General features: G+C 42.4%; 1 protein-coding gene across 2 annotated transcripts; it reads left to right on the top strand.

Annotated features, from left to right (window-relative positions):
• Positions 1-31: 31 nt before the first annotated feature.
• COPS9 (COP9 signalosome subunit 9) lies at positions 32-19,361 on the top strand. Of its 2 annotated transcripts, XM_029616629.1 has the most exons (4): positions 32-291; positions 12,186-12,258; positions 15,233-15,364; positions 18,551-19,361. In XM_029616629.1, the coding sequence occupies exons 1-4, from the start codon at positions 229-231 to the stop codon at positions 18,586-18,588; spliced, it is 306 nt and encodes a 101-aa protein (XP_029472489.1). In that variant the 5' UTR covers positions 32-228; the 3' UTR covers positions 18,589-19,361. The 2 variants fall into 2 exon arrangements, with proteins under 2 accessions (XP_029472489.1, XP_029472490.1); XM_029616630.1 differs by lacking the exon at positions 15,233-15,364.
• The last annotated feature ends 43 nt before the right edge of the window (positions 19,362-19,404 follow it).

Here is a 19,404-nt window from a genome sequence, read left to right as displayed (position 1 = left end):
CCAAACCCCATTACGTCACATAGCGCAAGACGCCGGGCAGTAGAGTGTGATCCTCCGAAGGCTAGAAGGGTTCTCCGTCTTCTTAGGCACGCGCTCTCGCCACCGGAAGCGTCCGACTGTGTGCCGGAATCAGCCGGAAGAGGAGCCGGAAGGGAAAGCAGGGTTTCTGTAGCGCGGTAATCACTGGAGCTCGGCGGCGTTCTCATTTTGCCCGAAGCTGCGGGCGCCATGAAGCCAGCGGTGGATGAAATGTTCCCGGAGGGTGCGGGGCCTTACGTGGACCTGGACGAGGTGGGGGACAGCGTTCAGGGAAGGGGCGGAGAGCTCGCGGTGCTTTGGGAAACAGTTTTAAAAACTTGTGTCGGGTAGTACTGCATCTCGCTGCTTGTTGTTTGTCCGATGGCTATGTCTGTAATTTTGTGTCTTGTATCTAAATGCGTAAACACGGATCTCATCATATACATGCACATGAGTGTTGGAGATGCAGGCTTCCAACGATGTGGGGAAAACTTTTTTAAATTCCTCTGATCTCATTTTGAATCTTCTAATTTCCGTTTTATTTACGGTACACTGCTCATGATGTCTCTTGCGGGTCACGCGGAACGGGTTGGTTTTACCCCCGTTGTATGATGTGTAACTTCTAATAACTTATATAAAATACAGGCGAAAAAATATTTTTTGTCTGCTTTATATTTGTGCAGCCCAAGACAACTTTTATTTTAGTTGTATTTTGTTCATGCGAGGAAGGTAGGTGTATTTGGTTTTCCTTCCCCTGACCTCTCTGGTTTAATTCAACAGTACAAATTTAACAAGGAATATAATAAATACACTTGGTTATTTTAGCAAGAAGCTGGCAGATTGAACTAAGTACCGGATAAGTGACATGCTAACTTAAAAACAAAACAAACAGAAAAAGAAACCTTCAAAAATTTTATGAAATAGTGTTCAACCTTTCCTTACCTATTTCTTTCATGTTGGTTTGTCTGAGTCTGCTACAGCCCATCAGTTTTGGTGATTATGTTGACCTGGAAGCTATCTTATGGCCAACCAACTTCCTGCCGTAAACTTCTTACCCTGCCATCAGCAGACCTTCAGCAGTCAATGCAAAATACTTGAGAAAACTGATGTAGTTATTAATATTTTTTGAGAATTTTCAAAAACATCTAGTTAATTTTTGTCTAAAATGTGAAATCTTAGAAACCCAAGGCACCACCCTTCAGATAACTGTAGTTTTCTTCTTGTGAATTTATTTTCTATAACTAAAAAAAACATGCACCCAAAAGAGTGTAAAGGATGGAGTAGAACTACACAGGTGTCATCTCAAAATATTGAAACATAAGAAATGTCATCTTTTTATGTTCATATTGGTCTTATAGAAAACTGGAATCCTTTTAAGTTTTTTGATACCTTCTAATTGTCCCCCTCCCCCCCCCCCAACAAAATATATATATTGACATCTAGCTGCTGTCTTCAGATGTCATGTGAGGAAGGGACTTACTTGTAAAAGTCTTCCCATCCTATTATATTATTTCATATCTTGTCTAAAAAATACGAATCAAAATGTATTAATGTAGCAGTTTATTTCACTGATCTTCACAACATACTCTACATTTTTATCATGAAAGAAATACTGAAATATTCCAAGAGTAATTTAAGAAAAGAAATCTCAATTACAGAAGTCTTCATACAATTTATCATAGCAAATCCAAATTAGCTTTACTTCAAAAAATTGCTTTAAGGCCTATAATAAAGACCACCTGTGTCCAGTCATAGTAGCTGAACTGCTTTAAATGCTCTTGAATGAAGAATTGAGCTGTTTCTGTTGTATGAAGTGAAGCAAACATGGTGATCAAGGAGCTGCCAGGAGAACTCCAAGATAACATTCAATCAAAGGAACAAATTGGGGGAAGCTAGAAGAAAATTTCAGTGTGTCTGAATATCCCTTGGGGTACTGTCAGGTCCATCATTGTAAAGTGAAAACAGTTACTACGATTAAGCCATTCCTCCAAAATGAATAGCCGTGGGTTAAGGAAGCTGCTGTGGAAGGTCACTTTGAGGTCTACGATGACTTTAATGGAGCTACACAGATCTCTGGCTAGGACTGGGGAATATGTGGACTGTTAACAATTTTAAAGATTACTCCACAAGCATGGTAAGAAGGAAGCCACTGCTGAAGAAAAGCCATATGCTTCACACACGTTTGCAAAGAAACACTTAGGGAACACTGTATGCACATGGGATAAGGTTTTTGTGGTCTTCTGAGACGAAAGCAAAACATTTTGGTCTCCATGCTAAACGATAAGTGTGGCATTAAACACGTAACTTGTCACCCAGCTAATGTGGTGGTAGTATCATGTTATATGATGTTTTGTAGGGACAGGGAGGCTTGTGACAACAGAAAGAGAAGGATTGTGCAAAGTACATTCACATCCTGGAAGAAAACCTATTCCAGTCTGCCATAGACCTGGGACTAGGGAGAAGATTCACCTTTCAGCAGAATAATGCAAAGCAAAAGCAACAATGGAGCGGGTCAGTAAGAAGAGAGAAAATGTCCTTGAATGGCCCAGACCTGAATCAAATGAGAAAAATCTGTGGCAATGATTTGAAGACTGCAATCCACTTATGATCCCTAGCCATCTTGAAAAAAGTTTGAGCTCTTATGTCAAGAAGAATGAGCAAAAATAGCACCATCCTACTGTCCAAAGTTGGTAAGACACACTTATGGCTGCCGTTGCTGTAAAAGAGGCCTTCATCAAGTATTGAGTATGCAATCCAGACTCTATTTTTAGACTCTTTCTAGAATTCTTTCATGATCAAAGTGTAGAGAATGTTATGTAGATCACTGAAACAAACTCCTACGTTAACGTATTTTGATTTGTTTTTTTTAGTCTGCTGAACATCAATGTACAAGGATGTGAAGAATTTTACAAGACACTGTATATGATCTCAGATCCCATGTACTACATCATCTTTTGTTGGCACAATAAAAGATAACAACCCCAGTGCTGGTTTAAGACAAGATAATGAAGCTACAGCTTGGGGCATGTATTAAAAAAAAAAAACCAAAAAAAACCCCCAAATACGGTTGATATATAAAGAATATATGGGAGAGAGATTCTCTCTAAATATAGATGTTTTCCTTTAAAATATTGCAAAATATAAACAGTACACAAATATCCTAGCCTTTCCTTTCACTTATTCATTGACAAGCAGGATTCCAGTGCTAAGAGAAACATGGGAATTGCACTTGAAAAACTAACTGTCAGAGAAATACTAAGGGGGTCAATAATAAGCTGCGGTAAACCTGTGGTTTATGTGTGCGGTATTACACTTGTTTTTCCACGCTAATCTTATGCATGTATGTAATGCGTTTAGTGTGGGGAAAAAATGTATGCACAAACCCGCACAAAAAGCTGCGGCTGGTTTAGCGCGAGTCCATACAAAGAGGCAGTTAACTATTCCCAGGCAATGCAGAGAGCCATACTGGCATGGAGAAAGGTTGGTGCAGATTTTTTACACCTGTTTTTTTAGCACCTGCATCAGGGCAGGAGTTAAATTTTAAGCACATGGCTGAGATGCATAAGTCATGCCAACTCTGCTGCATATCTGAGTGCATATGCCTCCGAGTAAAAAGCCATGCCAACTGTATGGGTCTGATCGCATATTTGCCTTTACCCACACCAACAACTGAGGACAAATGGGCACTATCTCAAAAGAACCCAAAGTAGTGAAGTTACCTTTGGGGTAGAGTTTTATTTCTAAACATATCACATGTACTTTATCTTTTGTTGTCTTTGATCATTTGCCGTGTTCTAAGGTTTGAAATGAATTGTGCAACAGTTCTATATTTTAGTGTGTATCTTATAGCTGTCTATCAGAGCTTATATGTGTATTGGCACATGTATTCGGTATTATGCGCACAAAAGCATACGGATCTCATTTGCATGCTGTCCCCTCATCCCGCAGAGGCGCCTGCTTTTGCCGCATGTGCAAAAAAAAAAAAAGTAGCGCCATGAATCTTATATCAGCCCCTATGTCTTCTGAGGCAAAGTTTTGTTGGCTAGCAGCTACCATTAAAATTGTGATTGTGCCTTTGGAACTTATTTCTTAGGGCCTGTTCAGATGAATCTAGAACTAGTGGATTTATACTTCTGCAATAACTTCAGCCTGCCAATATTTCTGTCTCCAGCAGGTGGTAGGCATGCATCTCCCTACTGGGGATTGCTTCAAGTTTTAGAAGGAGAAAGAAACAAGGAAATTTAGTTTGCTCTCTTGTGGTGATACCAAGTGGTCCCTCTCCCACTTGAGAATTCTTGAGGTGGTTTCCGTGGTCCCTCAGATGAGTGCCTTGGTCCAGTAGCTGGCCTTTGAGCTGGTGTGGACTTAGCTGAAAGACAAGTGGGTGCAGGAAGCTTGTGTTGATGGTATTTACCTGCACCCCCCACAGCCGGAGACCATGTTTGTAGTCAGCTGGGACAGGCTGAGCTCAGGTAAAGTTTTGTAAAATTTTTTGAGAAGGGGAGTTGATTAAGGATTCCTTCTCTCCCCCCTTTCTGGTCTCTTTGCTTGGCGGGTAATCCAACAGCTGTTCCTGCTTCCGGTGGTGGTCGGGGGGAGGGGGTAGTCTGGCTGGTTGAGCAGCCCTTGCGGCTAGGCCCCACTCAGAGGCTCGGCTGTTTGGCTGTGTGGTAGGCTGTGGCGGCGCCTTTGCGCACTTTTTGTGCATCATACTTCTCGCTTCAGTTTCGTTGGATCATGACTTGTGTGCCCAACTGTCCGGCCTGTTATGTGTTTTGGTTGCACGCCTAGTTGAGCGCCTAGCTGGGCGCCTAGTTAAGGCCATAGGAGCGCCTACCAGAGTGCCCAAATTGTGCAAGAACGCATGTGCCTTTTTTACACTCTTACACACGAATGCAATTGTTTTTATATGCATTCTCGGAGCGTCCTGTCAGAGTTTAAGTTGGGTGCTTATTTTAGCATGGTGTTGTGAACCTTACCTGATGGTGCCTGTAGTGAAGAAATTTAAGCTCCTGGCCCTTCGTGTGGTGTGTCCTATTCTGGCATCTCAGCCTAACGTTCTTTCTAACTTGTGTCAGCGCTGTTTGGAGGCACAGGGGGAATTACTCTCCTCTGATTTTACTAAGCCTGGTTCTTCCTAGCCTGATGAAGGTCTTGGGTAAAGACAGGTTAGGAGGGGCACCTAACTTTGGACCTCCCTTTACTGGTTCGTCAGTGGTGAAAGGTAGCTCAGTGGGCATGGCGCAGGTGCCTTCTGGTTTTGACATGGATCCTCTTGCCTTTCCTTGGGTGGAATTTTTTCTGATTGTAATCCTTTTCTTTCCTAGCCCTCAGACAGATGAATTCAGGACCAGTGGGTTATGCACCTCTACCAGCAGATGGAAACAGAGCAAAGCTGACATCACAGTATATATATACTCCTACAGTGACATCAGCCTGCCATTATTCTCTGTTTCCAGTAGATGGTGAATGTGTATCTTCCTACTGGGGATTGCTTCAAATTTTTAGGAGAAATAAAAAGATTTAATTCTCCCTGCAGTGATGCCAAATGGTCTCTCCCTCAGTTGAGTATTCCTGAGGTGATTTCCATGGTCTGATAGCTGTTTCTTTCAGCCGGTGTGGACTTAGCTGTTAAAACAGCTCTAAGGCAGTGGGTGCAGGAAGCTGAGTATGGTGCTGACTGTATATGCCCTCTCCTCTCTCACAGCTGGAGACCATCTCTGTACTTAGCCGGTAAAGACTGAGGTCAGGTAAGGTTTAAAAAAAAAAAAGTAGTAAGGTCATAAGGCCTTCCCCCGTACTCTGGTCCGTGCTCGATGGGCAGTTCGTTCCCACTTCCGAGGGAGGTTAAGGGACTTGGGCAGCCTGGCGGGTTGATCAGCCCAGGTGGGCTAGGCCCCAGTGTTAGACTTTTCTCCGTGCACTGCATGGTATGCCGCAGTGGTGGTTTTGCTTGCTTTACTGCATGTTAGGCTGCCCTCTTCAGGACCGTTGGTGCATGCAAGTGTGTCTGTGTGCAAGTTGTGCACCAGGTTTTTGGATGCTTAGTTGGAATGCCTGTTTTGGTGCTCAGGTGATAGTGGCCATGTTAAGCATGCGCTGCCTGTGCACAGAAGTTGGGACGCATTGGTCATATGCTTAAGTTGGGAAGGTGGCAGTGCATCTAGTTTTGCAATGCCTAGCCTTAGGATACCTAAATTTGACAGCGTCAATTCAGCTGGACGCACACCTTCAGTCACCATTTAAGCTTACTGACAGACTGGCGCCTGGCCTTAGAAACCAAAATGCCTTGCCATCTGTGCTGCCTGTCATATTTGGGCATGTGAGCCTGGTGAACCCTCTAATTTGTGCCAGTGCTGCTTAGAGGCTCGGGGAGAATTATCTTCTGATTTTACTAAGTCCTGGTTCTTCCCAGGCTGATGATGGCCTGGGTGAAGACATCTCAAGAGGAGTGTCTGACCTTGGAACTCCTTAACTGGTTCATCGGCAAGGAACAGAAGCTCAGTGGGCACAGCACAAGTGGCTTCTAGTTTTGGCGTGGATCCTTCTGCCTTTTCTTAGGTAGGATTTTTTTTTTTTTTTAAGGATTGCAATGCTTTCTTCGGGTGTAGTCATCCACCCTGTCCGTTCAGGTCAGAGTCACATGCAGTGACTTCACTCGCCTCATACTACTGTTAAATGCCGGACTACACCTAGATTGGCAACAGGTCCTCCCGATAGGAATCCGGATGGCACTGATGATGAGGCCAATCCTGATTCTCTGGAGGATGGGGAAATTCCTCCAGGACTGGAACCGTATAGGACTATGTTGTGGGGTTTTTTTCATAGAGATGAGCTACCAGCTCTGATTTTCCCAGACATTGAAGATGCTGGGAGTACCTGAGGCAGATTCCATGTCTGAGCCAAAGAAAAACACCATTTTGGTTTCTTTGCATACACCTCTTGTTTTTTCCCTGTTAAGGAGGCCATTCAAGAATTGATTGATCTTGAGTGGGATGCCCCTTAGGCTAATTTCAAAGGGGGTTGGGCCTTGGAAGGCCTGTACCCCCCTGGATCCAGTGGTTTCTGTTTTCTGAAAGTGGATGCACTTGTCTGTGCCGTCTCCAAGCGAACTATTCCTACGAAGGTAGGAGTGGTCTTAAATGAGCACGATAGGTTTCAGGCAATCCTTAAGCAAGAATTTGAAGCAGTGGCAATGTCTTTGCAGGTAGCTGCTTGTTCCCTGGTGACTCGCTCTTTTTTTTATTTCCCTCTCAGGTCGATGAATCTGGAGTGAATTCCAGGGCAGTTATGGAATCAGCCACTTTTTTGGCAGATGTGGGTTGTGATTTGGTCCGCACCTCAGCGAGAGGGGTAGCTTTGGTAATAGCGGCCAGGTGATAGTGTTAGCTAAGAAATTGGACGGCCGATGCAACCTACAAGGCTAACCTTGCGAAGCTGCCTTTTAAAGGCTCACTCTCGTTTGGGTGAGAGTTGAAGCAGGCAAATCCCTGGTTCCTCGGCTGCTGGAGGATAAGGAGCAGATGCCGTGCTCCTTTGACATGAGAGGTCGTGCCAGGGGATCTATTTTCTTCCCTACAGAGGAGCAACATTTCAGAGGACTCAACCTTTCAATAATTTAACTTCTTTTTATAGATGGACATTCATTGGGAATATCACATCCGTTTACACAGAACATGAAGGTAGTGATAATGGCTTTACAGTCTGAGTCCTTTTGTCCCAGACAGCCCAGAAGGGGTGCGGGCTCAGCTGGTGAATCCTCCAAGCCTCCCAATGAAGGTTTGCTGATCCATCCCCAGGAACAGGAGATGGGGAGGGGCAGCCCTTCTCTCTTTTTATCAGAGATGGGTCGAAATCATATCGGATCAGTGGGTCCTGGAGGTTATACGAGAGGGGTATGTGCTGGAATTTTGCAGTGTTCATGATGCCTCCCTGTCACTTCAGAAGAAATGGGCAGTGGAGTATACATTGTCAAGGCTCCTCAGTCTGAGGGCTGTGGTCCCAGTGCCCACATCTCAAGAAAATACAGGTCGATATTCCATTTATTTCATTGTTCCCATGAAGGAGGGCTCCATTCGTCCCATCCTGGATTTCAAAGGGGTCAACCGTCATTTGCGGGTGACTCATTTTCGCATGGAAACGTGCTCAGTGATAATGACCTTGCAATTGGGAATTTCTGACCTCCTTGGATCTGTCCGAGGCATACCTTCATATTCCCATCCAATTGGAGCAACATTTTCTGCATTTTGCGGTGTTGGGGTGCCATCCAATTCTGGGTGCTGCCTTTTGGTCTGGCCACCACGCCCAGAACTTTTTTCCAAGATTATGGTGGTGATGGCAGACTTGAGAGGATGGGATCCTGGTGCACCCATGTTTGGATGACTGGCTGATTCAAGCCAAGTCTCTGGAAGAGAGCTGCCTGGTGACCTGCAAAGTGATCTCCCTGATGCAGGAGCTCGGTTGGATGGTGATCCTAGCCAAGAGCAGTCATCAGCCGTCTCAGTTGTTGAGTATCTTGGTGTTCGGTTTGACACAAAGCAGGGCAGGGTTTTCCTGCTGGAAGCTCGTGTTCAAAAGTTGATGGTGCAAGTGCGTCTGAAACATTATACACCCAACAGTGTGGTCCTGTCTGCAGGTTCGATGGTGGCGACCCTGGAAGAAGTGCCATTGGGAAAGGCTCATGTGTCCTCTTCAGCACTCCCTGCTTCTCATTCGAGCCATCAGGACTATTCGCTTCCGCTTCACCTGCTGATGGAGGTGTGCTCTCAGCTACAGCTAGGGATTTTCCCTAGAATCATCGGACTGCTTAGTCACAATGGATGTGAGCTTCCAGGGTTGGGGAGCTCACTGTCAGAAACTGACAGCGCAAAGGCACTGGAGTGCGGCAGTCTCTCTGGAACATCAATCGACTGGAAGCCTGGGCGTTTCGCTTGGCGAGGTTGCAGGGTCGAGCAGTCCGGATAATGTCAGACAGTGCCACGACAGTGGCTTACATCAATAGTCAGGGAGGAATCAAAAGCCTGCAAGTGTCACAGGAGATAGACTAACTTATGGTATGGACAGAAGTGCATCTCGGTCTTGCATATTGTAGGAAAAAAATAATATAAGAGCAGACTTTCTCAACAGGGAGAGTCTGGACCCAGGAGAATGGGTGCTGTTGGATGAGGCATTTCAGGTGGTAGTGAATTGCTGGGTTCTTCGTTTCTAGACCTCCTGCCAACTTCTCGCAATGCAAAGGTTCCTTGATTCTTCAGTTGCAGGAGAGATCCAAAGTCATTGGGCATCTATGCTGTCATGCAGGAATGTCCGGAGGACAAACTGCTGTATGCGTTTCTTCCGTGGCCTTTGTTGGGCAGAATGGTTTGGAGGATTGAGGGTCACAGAAAGATGGTGCTTTTGATGGCACCAGATTGACTGATTTAGGAGACCGTGGTATGTGGATCTGCATCGGCTCCTGGTAGATTCCTTCCTCCGGTTTCTGGTGCACAGGAATCTGTTGTGGCAGGAACCTGTTCTTCATGAAGATCTGACTCTGTCTTATGGTATGGCCATTGAGAGGGCTTGCTTGCTGAAGCAGGGAGATTCTGCTGCAGTGATTGCCACCTTGCTATGAGCAACAAGGTCTCCACTTCCTTAGCCTATGTGTGGGTTTGGCAAGTTTTTTTGAGGCTTGGTGTGACCATCACGGTATTTTTCCTTGTTCAGTTAAAATTTCAAAACGAGCATGATCTTTGCAGGATGGATTGAATAAAGTGGTGGCCTTTAATTCCTTAAAAGGTGCTAGTAGCGGCTCTTGCCTGTTTCAGATGAATGGTGGCCTCTTGTCAGCTCATCCAGATGTGGCCCGTTTCTTGAAAGGAGTGAAACACATTCATCATCCCTTGCGGTTACCTGTGTCTTTGTGGAGTCTTAAATCTAGTTTTGGATTTCTTAGCAGGTCCTATGTTTAGACCGATTATATAACCTTTCCTTGTGGTTACTGACCTTGAAAATGGTGTTTCTTGTGGCGATTTGTTCTGCGTGTAGAATTTGAGCTGCAGTCCTTGTCTTGCTGGGAGCCATTCCTCTGAGTGACTTCAGGGATGATACAGTTGTATGTTGTTCCTTTCTTTTTGCCAAAAGTGGTTTTAGATTTTTACTTGAATCAGTCCATTTCCCTACTGTCTCTGGATAGAGAGAGATGCGAAGGAATGTCGACATATTGTAAGGTATCTGGAAGCTTCTAAACCTTTCCAAAAAAATGGATTGCCTGTTTGTCCTCCATGGTGGTAGTAAACGGGGCAAGCCGGCTTCACAGGTTACAATTGCTCGCTGGGTTAAGGACGTGGTCACGTATGCGGATGCTGAACAGCCGTTGCCTAGTCAGGTTAGGGCTCATTCTACTATGGCTCAGGCAATGTCATGGGCGGAAGTTAATTGTTGTCTCCTGTCGACATTTGCTGAGCTCAACATGGTCCTCCTTACACACCTTTTCCGGATATTATCTGGATGTGCAGACCCGAGAGGAGGCAGCCTTTGCACGTGCAGTTTTGACTGGACCGCGGGCAGCCTCCCGCCCTATTCGGGAGTATCTTGGGTACATCCCACTGGTTCTGGATTCATCTGACTAGATGCTAAGCAATGACAAATTACTACTTGCCTGATAATTTCCTTTTCTTTAGTATAGTCAGATGTGATGCGTTCCAGGGTTTATTGGTAAGTGTTCCAGTCCCTAAACTAGTGTTGAGGCATTCTTGTCTGAGCTCAGTGTTTCCTATTGGCTGAGTACTGTGATTATCTGTTAATCAGGTTTTTGCTAGCCTGTTCACAGTTTGGCTTTTGAAGAGAATACTGGCAGGCTGATGTCACTGCAGGAGTATATATACTTTGCCACCTTTTGCTCCATCTCCATCTGCTGGTAGAGATGCTTAACCCCCTGGTTCTGGATTCATCTAACTATACTAAAGAAAAGGTAAGTAGTAATTTCTCATTCTCACTGCCAGTAAAAACTGGAAAAAAAATGCAGTCAGACTGCCGTCTTGTGTAACTGTTTCCAAGCTCATACTCATGTGAGATTCACCCTAGGCGTGACATCAATTTATAGCATCCTCCTCAGCTGCTAATGGCTGGAACTCACTGTGTAAGGCTCACTTGTATAACGTTTATGTGCCTTTGCTCCTGTTTACTTCATTTTCATTATGAAATAAATCCATAAGGAAAATCAAACAGGCAAATATTTATAATATACCACAGTAGAACAAGAAAAGAAAAACACCCAGATAGAATGAACATTCCTGCAACAGGAAAAAACCCCCATATTGTAAATGTCCAAGTCCATAAAAATGGAGGAATTGCAAGCATTTTTCAATTTTTAATTTTATTTTACAAAAAATGCAGAGAAATAATGAATTGTGACTTTGAAATTTTACTTTAAAAGCATACTGGTTTGCAATAAACATACTGTCTGAAACAATCTGTGTAGATGTCATTTGAAATCCACACGAATCTGCTGACTTGAGGGGGTTCGAATAATTTCGCAAGCCACTGTATATATAAATCACACACATGCATAATTCACTATTGCATCTTGTATTCTTTAAGTATCATTTCATCATTCCATTAAGTAAATTGGTTTGTCTCTGTCACTGCTTTTTTGAGTTATTGTAAATATAAAGTATTCATATCTAGTTATTAAAGTAGATAACTATGTTCATTTGAAAGTAGCAAGTGGCAAAAATATATATAAAGAAATTTAGTTTTATTCTATGTTGATGTAAAGCTCTTGTAGTTATAGACTCAATGTATTTTCTCTCAAAATATATTGTTTTTTATAATGGTATGGATCACTCGACCCAATTCAAGCCTCACAATGTCATAATCCAGTCCTGACACAACCTGTTAATATTTCCTATTCCAAGGTGACATATGACTTCATTTACTAATCTTTATTCCTATAGATGGGGAATGGAAAAAAAAGTGTTAAATCATGCTTGTAGTCACCAGGCCCTGCTCAACCTACAGAGAGGATTCTGCTATGTTTAGTCTCCAATTAAAATACCCTTAATTTTACAATATAAACTTTTGTAGGTGGAAAGAAATCAAAATAGTTTAGTGATTATTTCCTTGCTTTTGTTTTGCATTGGTGAAAAGTTCCGATAATTTGACACTCACTATAATCTCTCTTTTAGGCAGGAGGAAGTACGGGTCTTCTGATGGATTTGGCAGCCAATGAAAAAGCAGTTCATGCTGATTTCTTTAATGGTGAGAATCTTTTTGGAATGCAAAGTTTGTTTGTTTAACCTGTCTAATCTATAATTCTTTCTGGACTACTTGGGTTCAGAAGAGCCTGTACATGTGTTTATATCTTTAGAAATTGTGATATTCAGACTAAATGGAGGAAAAACGTTTTACTTGGAAACTTAAAAGTACTTCAGTTGGAGGGGCCCTAGGGGCTCTAAAAGTAATGGCTGCCTTCTATTTAAGCTCCATTGAGAGAGACATTACGTCAGAATTCTGCCAGCATTGAACAAACATTTCCTCAGAAACCTGTTATTTTTAGAGAAGATGAGTACAGCTACACAACAGATATTGGAAGTAAAACCAGATTAGTCGTCTCCGGCTACTCATGTCCCGCTCCCAATCAAGCTGGCTGTGCAGAACATGGTGCACTGCTGCCAGATGCAGCAGACCAGAGTCCATAAATACCAGCTGGAAAGAGAGATGCAGATTAATTCTTTTTGAAATGAGGCATATAGGATCTCAAATCAATCTACTGGTGCCTGATTTAAAGGAAATGAAGAGTACCATAAGAAATTATCAAGCTGAGTCAGGACCAAGGGTCCATCAAGCCCAACATCCTGTTTCCAACAGAGGCCAGATCAAGCCACAAGAACATGGCAAGTACCCAAAGACTAAGAAGATCCCATACTACTGATGCCAGTAATAGTCAACTTGATTGATAGTAGTTAATGGACTTCTCCAAGAACTTATCCAAACCTTTTTTAAATACAGCTACACTAACTGCACTAACCACATCCTCTGGCAACAAATTCCAGAGCTTTATTGTGCGTTGAGTGAAAGAATATTTTCTGACTGGTCTTAAATGTGCTACATGCTAACTTCATGGAGTGCCCCCTAATCCCTTTATCCAAAAGTGTAAATAACCGATTCACATCTACTCATTCAAGACCTCTCCTATCCTCCTCATCCATCTCTTGTCTCCAAGCTGAACAGCCCTAACCTCTTCAGCCTTTCCTCATAGGGGAGCTGTTCCATCCACTTTATCATTTTGGTCGCCCTTCTCTGTACCTTCTCCATCATAACTGTCTTTTTTTGAGATGCAACAACCATGAATTACCAAGGAAAAATTCATTCTACCATCACCTAATTAGAAGCCCAAGTTGTCTTTTATTTTTGTTTAAAGACACATTCTTTGTCTCGAAAATGAAGTATCTGTCTTGGAGGTCCCGAATCATTTTAAAATGTAAATACTTTAGTATTTTCAGCCCATAGTTTGCAATTTACAACTGAGCTGTATTGAAATCATTAGTTATGCCTATGCAAAATAGGTTTCTAATTTTCACTCCAGTTTCCAGCAACGGCTGAGGATTTCCCTCTTATCAAAGCCAAAGATCTTTAGTGACCCAGCAGAGGTTGTGAAGTTTCTGGTTAATTACAAGGGTCAAGCATTTTTCCATTGGCTGCTCACAAAGGCACATAACATCAGTTTTGTGCACCTATTCTCCATACATATGATCTGCACGTACCACTGAAACGAGTTGACCAACACATACACATCTGCTCTAATTTTTATTTCATTGCTTTGTTTGCTTCCTTTAGCTTCTTATCTCATCTGTAGGCCTTCCTCCGAACACAAATTAGGCCACTGCAAATATTTCAAAACACTGCTGCATGCATATTTGCCCACCGGCATTAACATTCATGAACACTTCTTACCCTTATAACAATCATTCCAACTGCAATTTTAATTAGGATTTCCCTGTCCCCTGTCTTACAATCTGTTTTGTACCTGAGGCAATGGAGCGTGAAGTGATTTGCCTAAGGTCAAAAGGATCGGCAGTGGGATTTGCGCCCTGGCTTCCCTGGTTTGTAGCCCGCTGCTCTAACGTCGCCTCTATGACCACTCTCACTTGCGTGTGTACGCACGTGCTTCGCCACCCTGACGGGTGCTGCCTCCCTTCCCCAACCGGTCCCTCTCATGTGCACACATTTTCTCTTATGCACATGCTTTCAATCACACGTGCTCACTCTCACAAACACATTCTCTCTCTCTCACTCACTCACTCACTCACGCACACACGCTGACTGGCTCTCAATCATTCCATCCCCACAAATGGGAGCTGCAGCAGCTTCTGTGGCCCAAGAAGGTTCCACAGCAGGTGTGATTATAACGCTGTCTCCCGTTGTGGATTGTCGGCTGTTTTTCTCTGTGCCCGCGCTGCTCCTCTAGCCGATGCTGCCGCTACTTCTGAATGCAGCATGGCCCTTTCTTCTTCCACACACCCCACTACTCATCACTTCTCTTCCGTGTTGTGGGAAGAAGAAAAGCCCATGCTGCAGTTCCCAGTTTCTACTAAGAATGCTTCTGTTCCCATCTGGGCTTGAGCATGCTGGTAGCTTCAGCGTCAGCAGTGGAAGGATGTCTGCCTCTCTTGCTGGGGTGAAAGGGGAGAGAAGAGCAGCCAAGTCAGTGGGAGTGCGAGACACATCAGTTGAGAATAGCTGATCTACAATATGAGAATATTTTTGAGGCTGCCAAAGTCACAAAAGGGAAGGGCTGAGAGAAGCTGGGAGTGATGTTTGCTTCATGCCTGATGTGACCAATGCAGTGCCTAGAGAAAGTAATCTGAAGATGAATTTAAGTATATATATCTAGTAACAGGGGAAAGAATTTAACTATGAAATTAAATTCGAGTAGTAATCAGGACTATTTTACAGCAAAAGTTTTCTGTCAGCAAACTTTTAAAATGACAGTGAACCTACTTAATCAGTGAGGCAGTGGCGTGCAGCCGAAGCTGCACACCTAAGGGGGTGCACACCTCCTTGCAATTTTGGAAGGCACCCCATAGAAGGTCCATGGGAAGAAAAAGGAAAGCTAAAGTTACTTCTACTCCGGGATCGTCCTTGCTGAAAGGGTCTATGGACTCACACTTGGTTCGCAGGGTGAGTCAGCTAGAAATTAATTTCCTGATATATTTCTCATCTGGTCCTTTAGCCAGACTGGGCCACGATCAGCCTCCTCTCTCTGTCTCCAGATCTCCTGAGGCCAGTTTACAGGCTACAGTTAACCAACAAGATCCGGGATTGAACTCAGTTGGCAGGATGAAGCCAAGAGCTTTTTCAAGCTGTGAGTAGTACTTTTGCCCCTAACACTTTAACTGTTCCTTCCCAGTTGGAAATTTCAGGCTCTGAGCTAATAGAACCTGAAAATGAGTCTTGCGGATGTTTGGAGAGTAGTCATTAAAATAGAGAAGTCACTGTTCTAATCAGCTCAATTTGGAAAATTTTCTGGTGAAACAGACAATTCTTGAATATTGTACACGATTGACTGCTTTTAGAATCAACAGTTTCATTATTAAATACTCAAGTTACCTATGTGCAAGCTAGTGGGACTCTTTTTTTTTTTTTTTTTTTATTAAGGATAATCTCACCATATATATATACAACTTGGAAAATGATATGAGGGTTAAAAATTTAAGATTTTAAATCTTCCAATGTCTAGGTTATCAATGGAATTATTCAAGAAGTCTATTAGAGAAACATTAAGTATTCCTATAGATAAGTTTTGATATAAAAAAACATTACATTCCCTGCTTTAAAAGGAGGAATGAAGGGCAGAAGGATATAATGGAGACCCTCAAGAGTATAATCCTAACTTGCTTTTTAGAGACTTCCATAGATATACTAACTAGAGCTATTCTTTTGGTCTGTTTCAGATAAGAATCTGGTGCTCCAAAAATATTTTAAAAATAAAGGTTTCCTTTTCTGTGGGCAAAAAGTCCAAGTTTTTCCTGATGTGGCTAGAAGCAGTTTTTTATAACTAAAGACAAGAATTGTGGCGTTGGGAGCATTATTCTTTTTAAAATTGCCTTGCAAGTGCCTGATTACACACCAGAGGAACAAGTTTGTTTTTCAGGACCCTGCCCATTTGAAGACTTTTTTTTTTTTTTTTTTTTTAAAAAGACAGCCAATTGGAAACTTGGGATTAGTATGGTAATCTGAGAGGAATAGCTGATGTAAAGAATTGTATTCTCTCCTAATTGTGTGTTTACATTTTTCTATTTCATTATCTTTTATTCTTCTTGAAAATGCTCCCTTATTTAATAATAGGGACTTGAGTTATTGTAATACATTGGTTAATTTTTCCTATTGTATTCCAGTATATTTGCCTGGTTTAGCACACAGAAAAACATGTTTTATGCACACTTTGGGGGGCTGGGGGTTTAAGTATCTTTATCAATAGAACAATTAGTACAATGAAACTCATCTGGTGCAACAGGAAACATTACAGTGATTGCAACAAACATTTCTTATAAGCGATGTCAATACACACTTTCCCTGCGTGTAGCCAGATTTTTTACCTTTACTTTTAAAGGGAGGTCAAGCCCCACTTTCCTGTGCTGATACCTCAGGGTTCCTCCCCCAGTTGAGAATTCCTGAGGTGATTTCCGAGATCCCTCAGAGGTGTGCCTTAGTCCGGTAGCCGGTTCCCAGCGTGGACCTAGCTGCTGAAGCAGCTGAAAGGCAGCGAGTGCAGAAGCAGAGCAGGGCAGTATTAATAGATTCTCATCTTGAGATGGCAGATCAGTTGGCAGCTGTTACTAAATTTGCCTCTTGTATGTGGCAAAGGAGTTGTGCTGTTTAACACTTTTCTGACCTCCCTTCAGCTTGTCCTCAACGCCGCTAAAACTGAGCTCATCCTCATCCATAACCAACAGACCTTCAAGCGCTCTCCTTCCAACGACCCTATGATCGCCACTCTCACTTCTCAACCTCATGTACGAAACCATGGCGTCCTAGTTGATGCACATCTGAACCTGAAAAACCATATTACCTCTGTCATAAAAGGAGGTTTTTATAAACTCATGGTTATAAAAAAGCTCAAGCCTCTACTCCACACACACACGATCTCAAAACTGTCATCCAAGCCACTATCTTCTAAGCTTGATTACTGCAATTCCCTTTACCTTGGCCTCCCTCTCTCCACCATCAGATCTCTACAGATATTACAAAATGCAACAGCAAGGATAATTAGCAATGCCCGCAAATCAGATCACATAACCCCTATTCTCAAGGACCTACATTGGCTCCCCATCTCATATCGTATACTTCTTAAAATCCTTACCATCATACACAAAGCCATCCACAAATATAATTCCTCATGGCTAAGTGAGCCATTGAAACTTACACAATCCTCCCGCCCTACTAGAATGAATCGCAAATGCACATTACAAGTCCCCCCACTAAAGAAAGCCCGACTTACAGCCACAAGAGATCGTGCCTTGTCGATTGCTGGCCCCACTCACTGGAATACTCTACCTCTCAATCTCTGCCTGGAGCCATGCCCTTTCAGATTCCGAAAAATGCTAAAGACATGGCTTTTCCACCAGGCTTTACAGATAAATTCTCGCTGACTCCTGCCCCTTCCCCATGACCTTCGATGTTATCCTCATTGTTCCAAAGTTAACCTGCTGAATCATGTAACTATGTAATACTGTTGCATTTTGTAAATTCTCTTTTCCATTTTATTTTATCACTCTTTATTGGTTTCATTCTGTTAAGTTTGCTTCTTCCTTGCTTCCTATATCCTATTTATCGGTTGTCCTGTTTCCCCCTCCCCTGTTTATTGTACTTTTCATCATTTTATTAAAATGTAAACCAATATGTTGTGTATTTTAATGTTGGTATAGAAAAGCTGTTAAATATAAAAATCTGTTACAGTAAATCAAACCTTTTTGATATCTTAAGCTTGACTGTTATAACAGTATATATTTGTCTTCCTATGCTGTATGTAGTCTCCAGATTATTCAAAATGATAGTTTAACTGATCATTTCCATAATTAGGATCATGTAATGCCTCTCTTGGTCTATATTATATTGGTTACTTACCTCATTTCGTATTCATTTTAAAGTACTTAACTTTTATCTTTAAAAATTATGAGATGGGTAGCATCTTATAGACTAACCAATTTATTGAGTCATGAACCTTTGAGGACAGAGTCCACTTGATGCATCTGGCGAAGTGGACTCTGTCCTCAAAAGCTCATGCTGCTGCTGCTGCTATTCCCAGTACCTCTGGTGGTAGGTGCCAGGCACTGAGTTTACGCACCAGCGTGACTTGGCATTTGGGATTTTTTTTGCAGCCTTGATGGTTATATTTTGTTAGGTAATAGGATCTACAAACCAGTTAATTTACTCTAAAATACTTGTTTGTCAGTACCCCACTTTTACTTTGAATGCTATCAGTATGTGTGTGTGTGTGGGGGCTCATTTTACTGTGCAGTAACTTTAAATACTTGATTTTTGGTTACAGATTTTGAAGATCTTTATGATGATGATGATATCCAGTGAAAATCCATTTAACTGTACAGAGTTCAGGCCTGGAATTCCACCATAGTTTAGCATTTTGGAATGGCTTACCATATTAAACAAAGGGAGAGACTGTGTTTTTACCCAAGACATGAACAAGACATCGCTTGGACATCTGTGCAGATAACAGAAAATGTTAGTAGTGTATATTTTGTGATATTTATCTGCTACTATGCTTTGAGTATAAATAATACTTGCTGTGCAGAGGAGTTGTTCTTTCTTCAGTAGCAGCTGTTTAAGCATTTTGTAATCCCTAACACTCCATAAGGCCAAAGTTGTTCTCTCTTGTTGATGCTCTGTGACTATTGGCAGAAAACTTACTGGCAGGATCCTCTGTTTCTAAGTATTTCTGTAAGATCTCTTCTCTTCTCTTTTTTTTTTTTTAAACTTGCATTGAACAATGCACAAGTTGCTGACAATTTATGGGGTTATGTACACAACTCTAAGGGCACCTTCTCACTGTATCAGGGCCATGACCCCCCCCCCCCCCCCTTGCCTCTTGAGGGCTGCAACGTTGTCTGGTTTTCAGGATACCCAAAATGAATTTTCAAGAGTCACATTTATTTTAATGAACTAGATTAATTTGCATTAGTTGATCATGCTGAAAACCAGACTGGTTTGTGGTCCTGGAGGAGTAGAGTTGCGTGTCCCTGTAGTTTTCTTTTACGTCTGCTAAATTTAGAAATAGGGTGGTCCTCTTGTAGATTCTTCATTATTGAAATAAAAATGAATAAATGATCATTTGGTTTACTTTATCAAGGAGCCCTGTGTAGATACAGTCAAGTAATATTTTAATTC

Source organism: Rhinatrema bivittatum, chromosome 9 (assembly GCF_901001135.1).
Source record: "Rhinatrema bivittatum chromosome 9, aRhiBiv1.1, whole genome shotgun sequence".
Classification (NCBI taxonomy): Eukaryota; Metazoa; Chordata; class Amphibia; order Gymnophiona; family Rhinatrematidae; genus Rhinatrema; species Rhinatrema bivittatum.
Note: the sequence above shows the minus strand (reverse complement) of the source record. Positions and strands in the feature narration are given on the sequence as shown.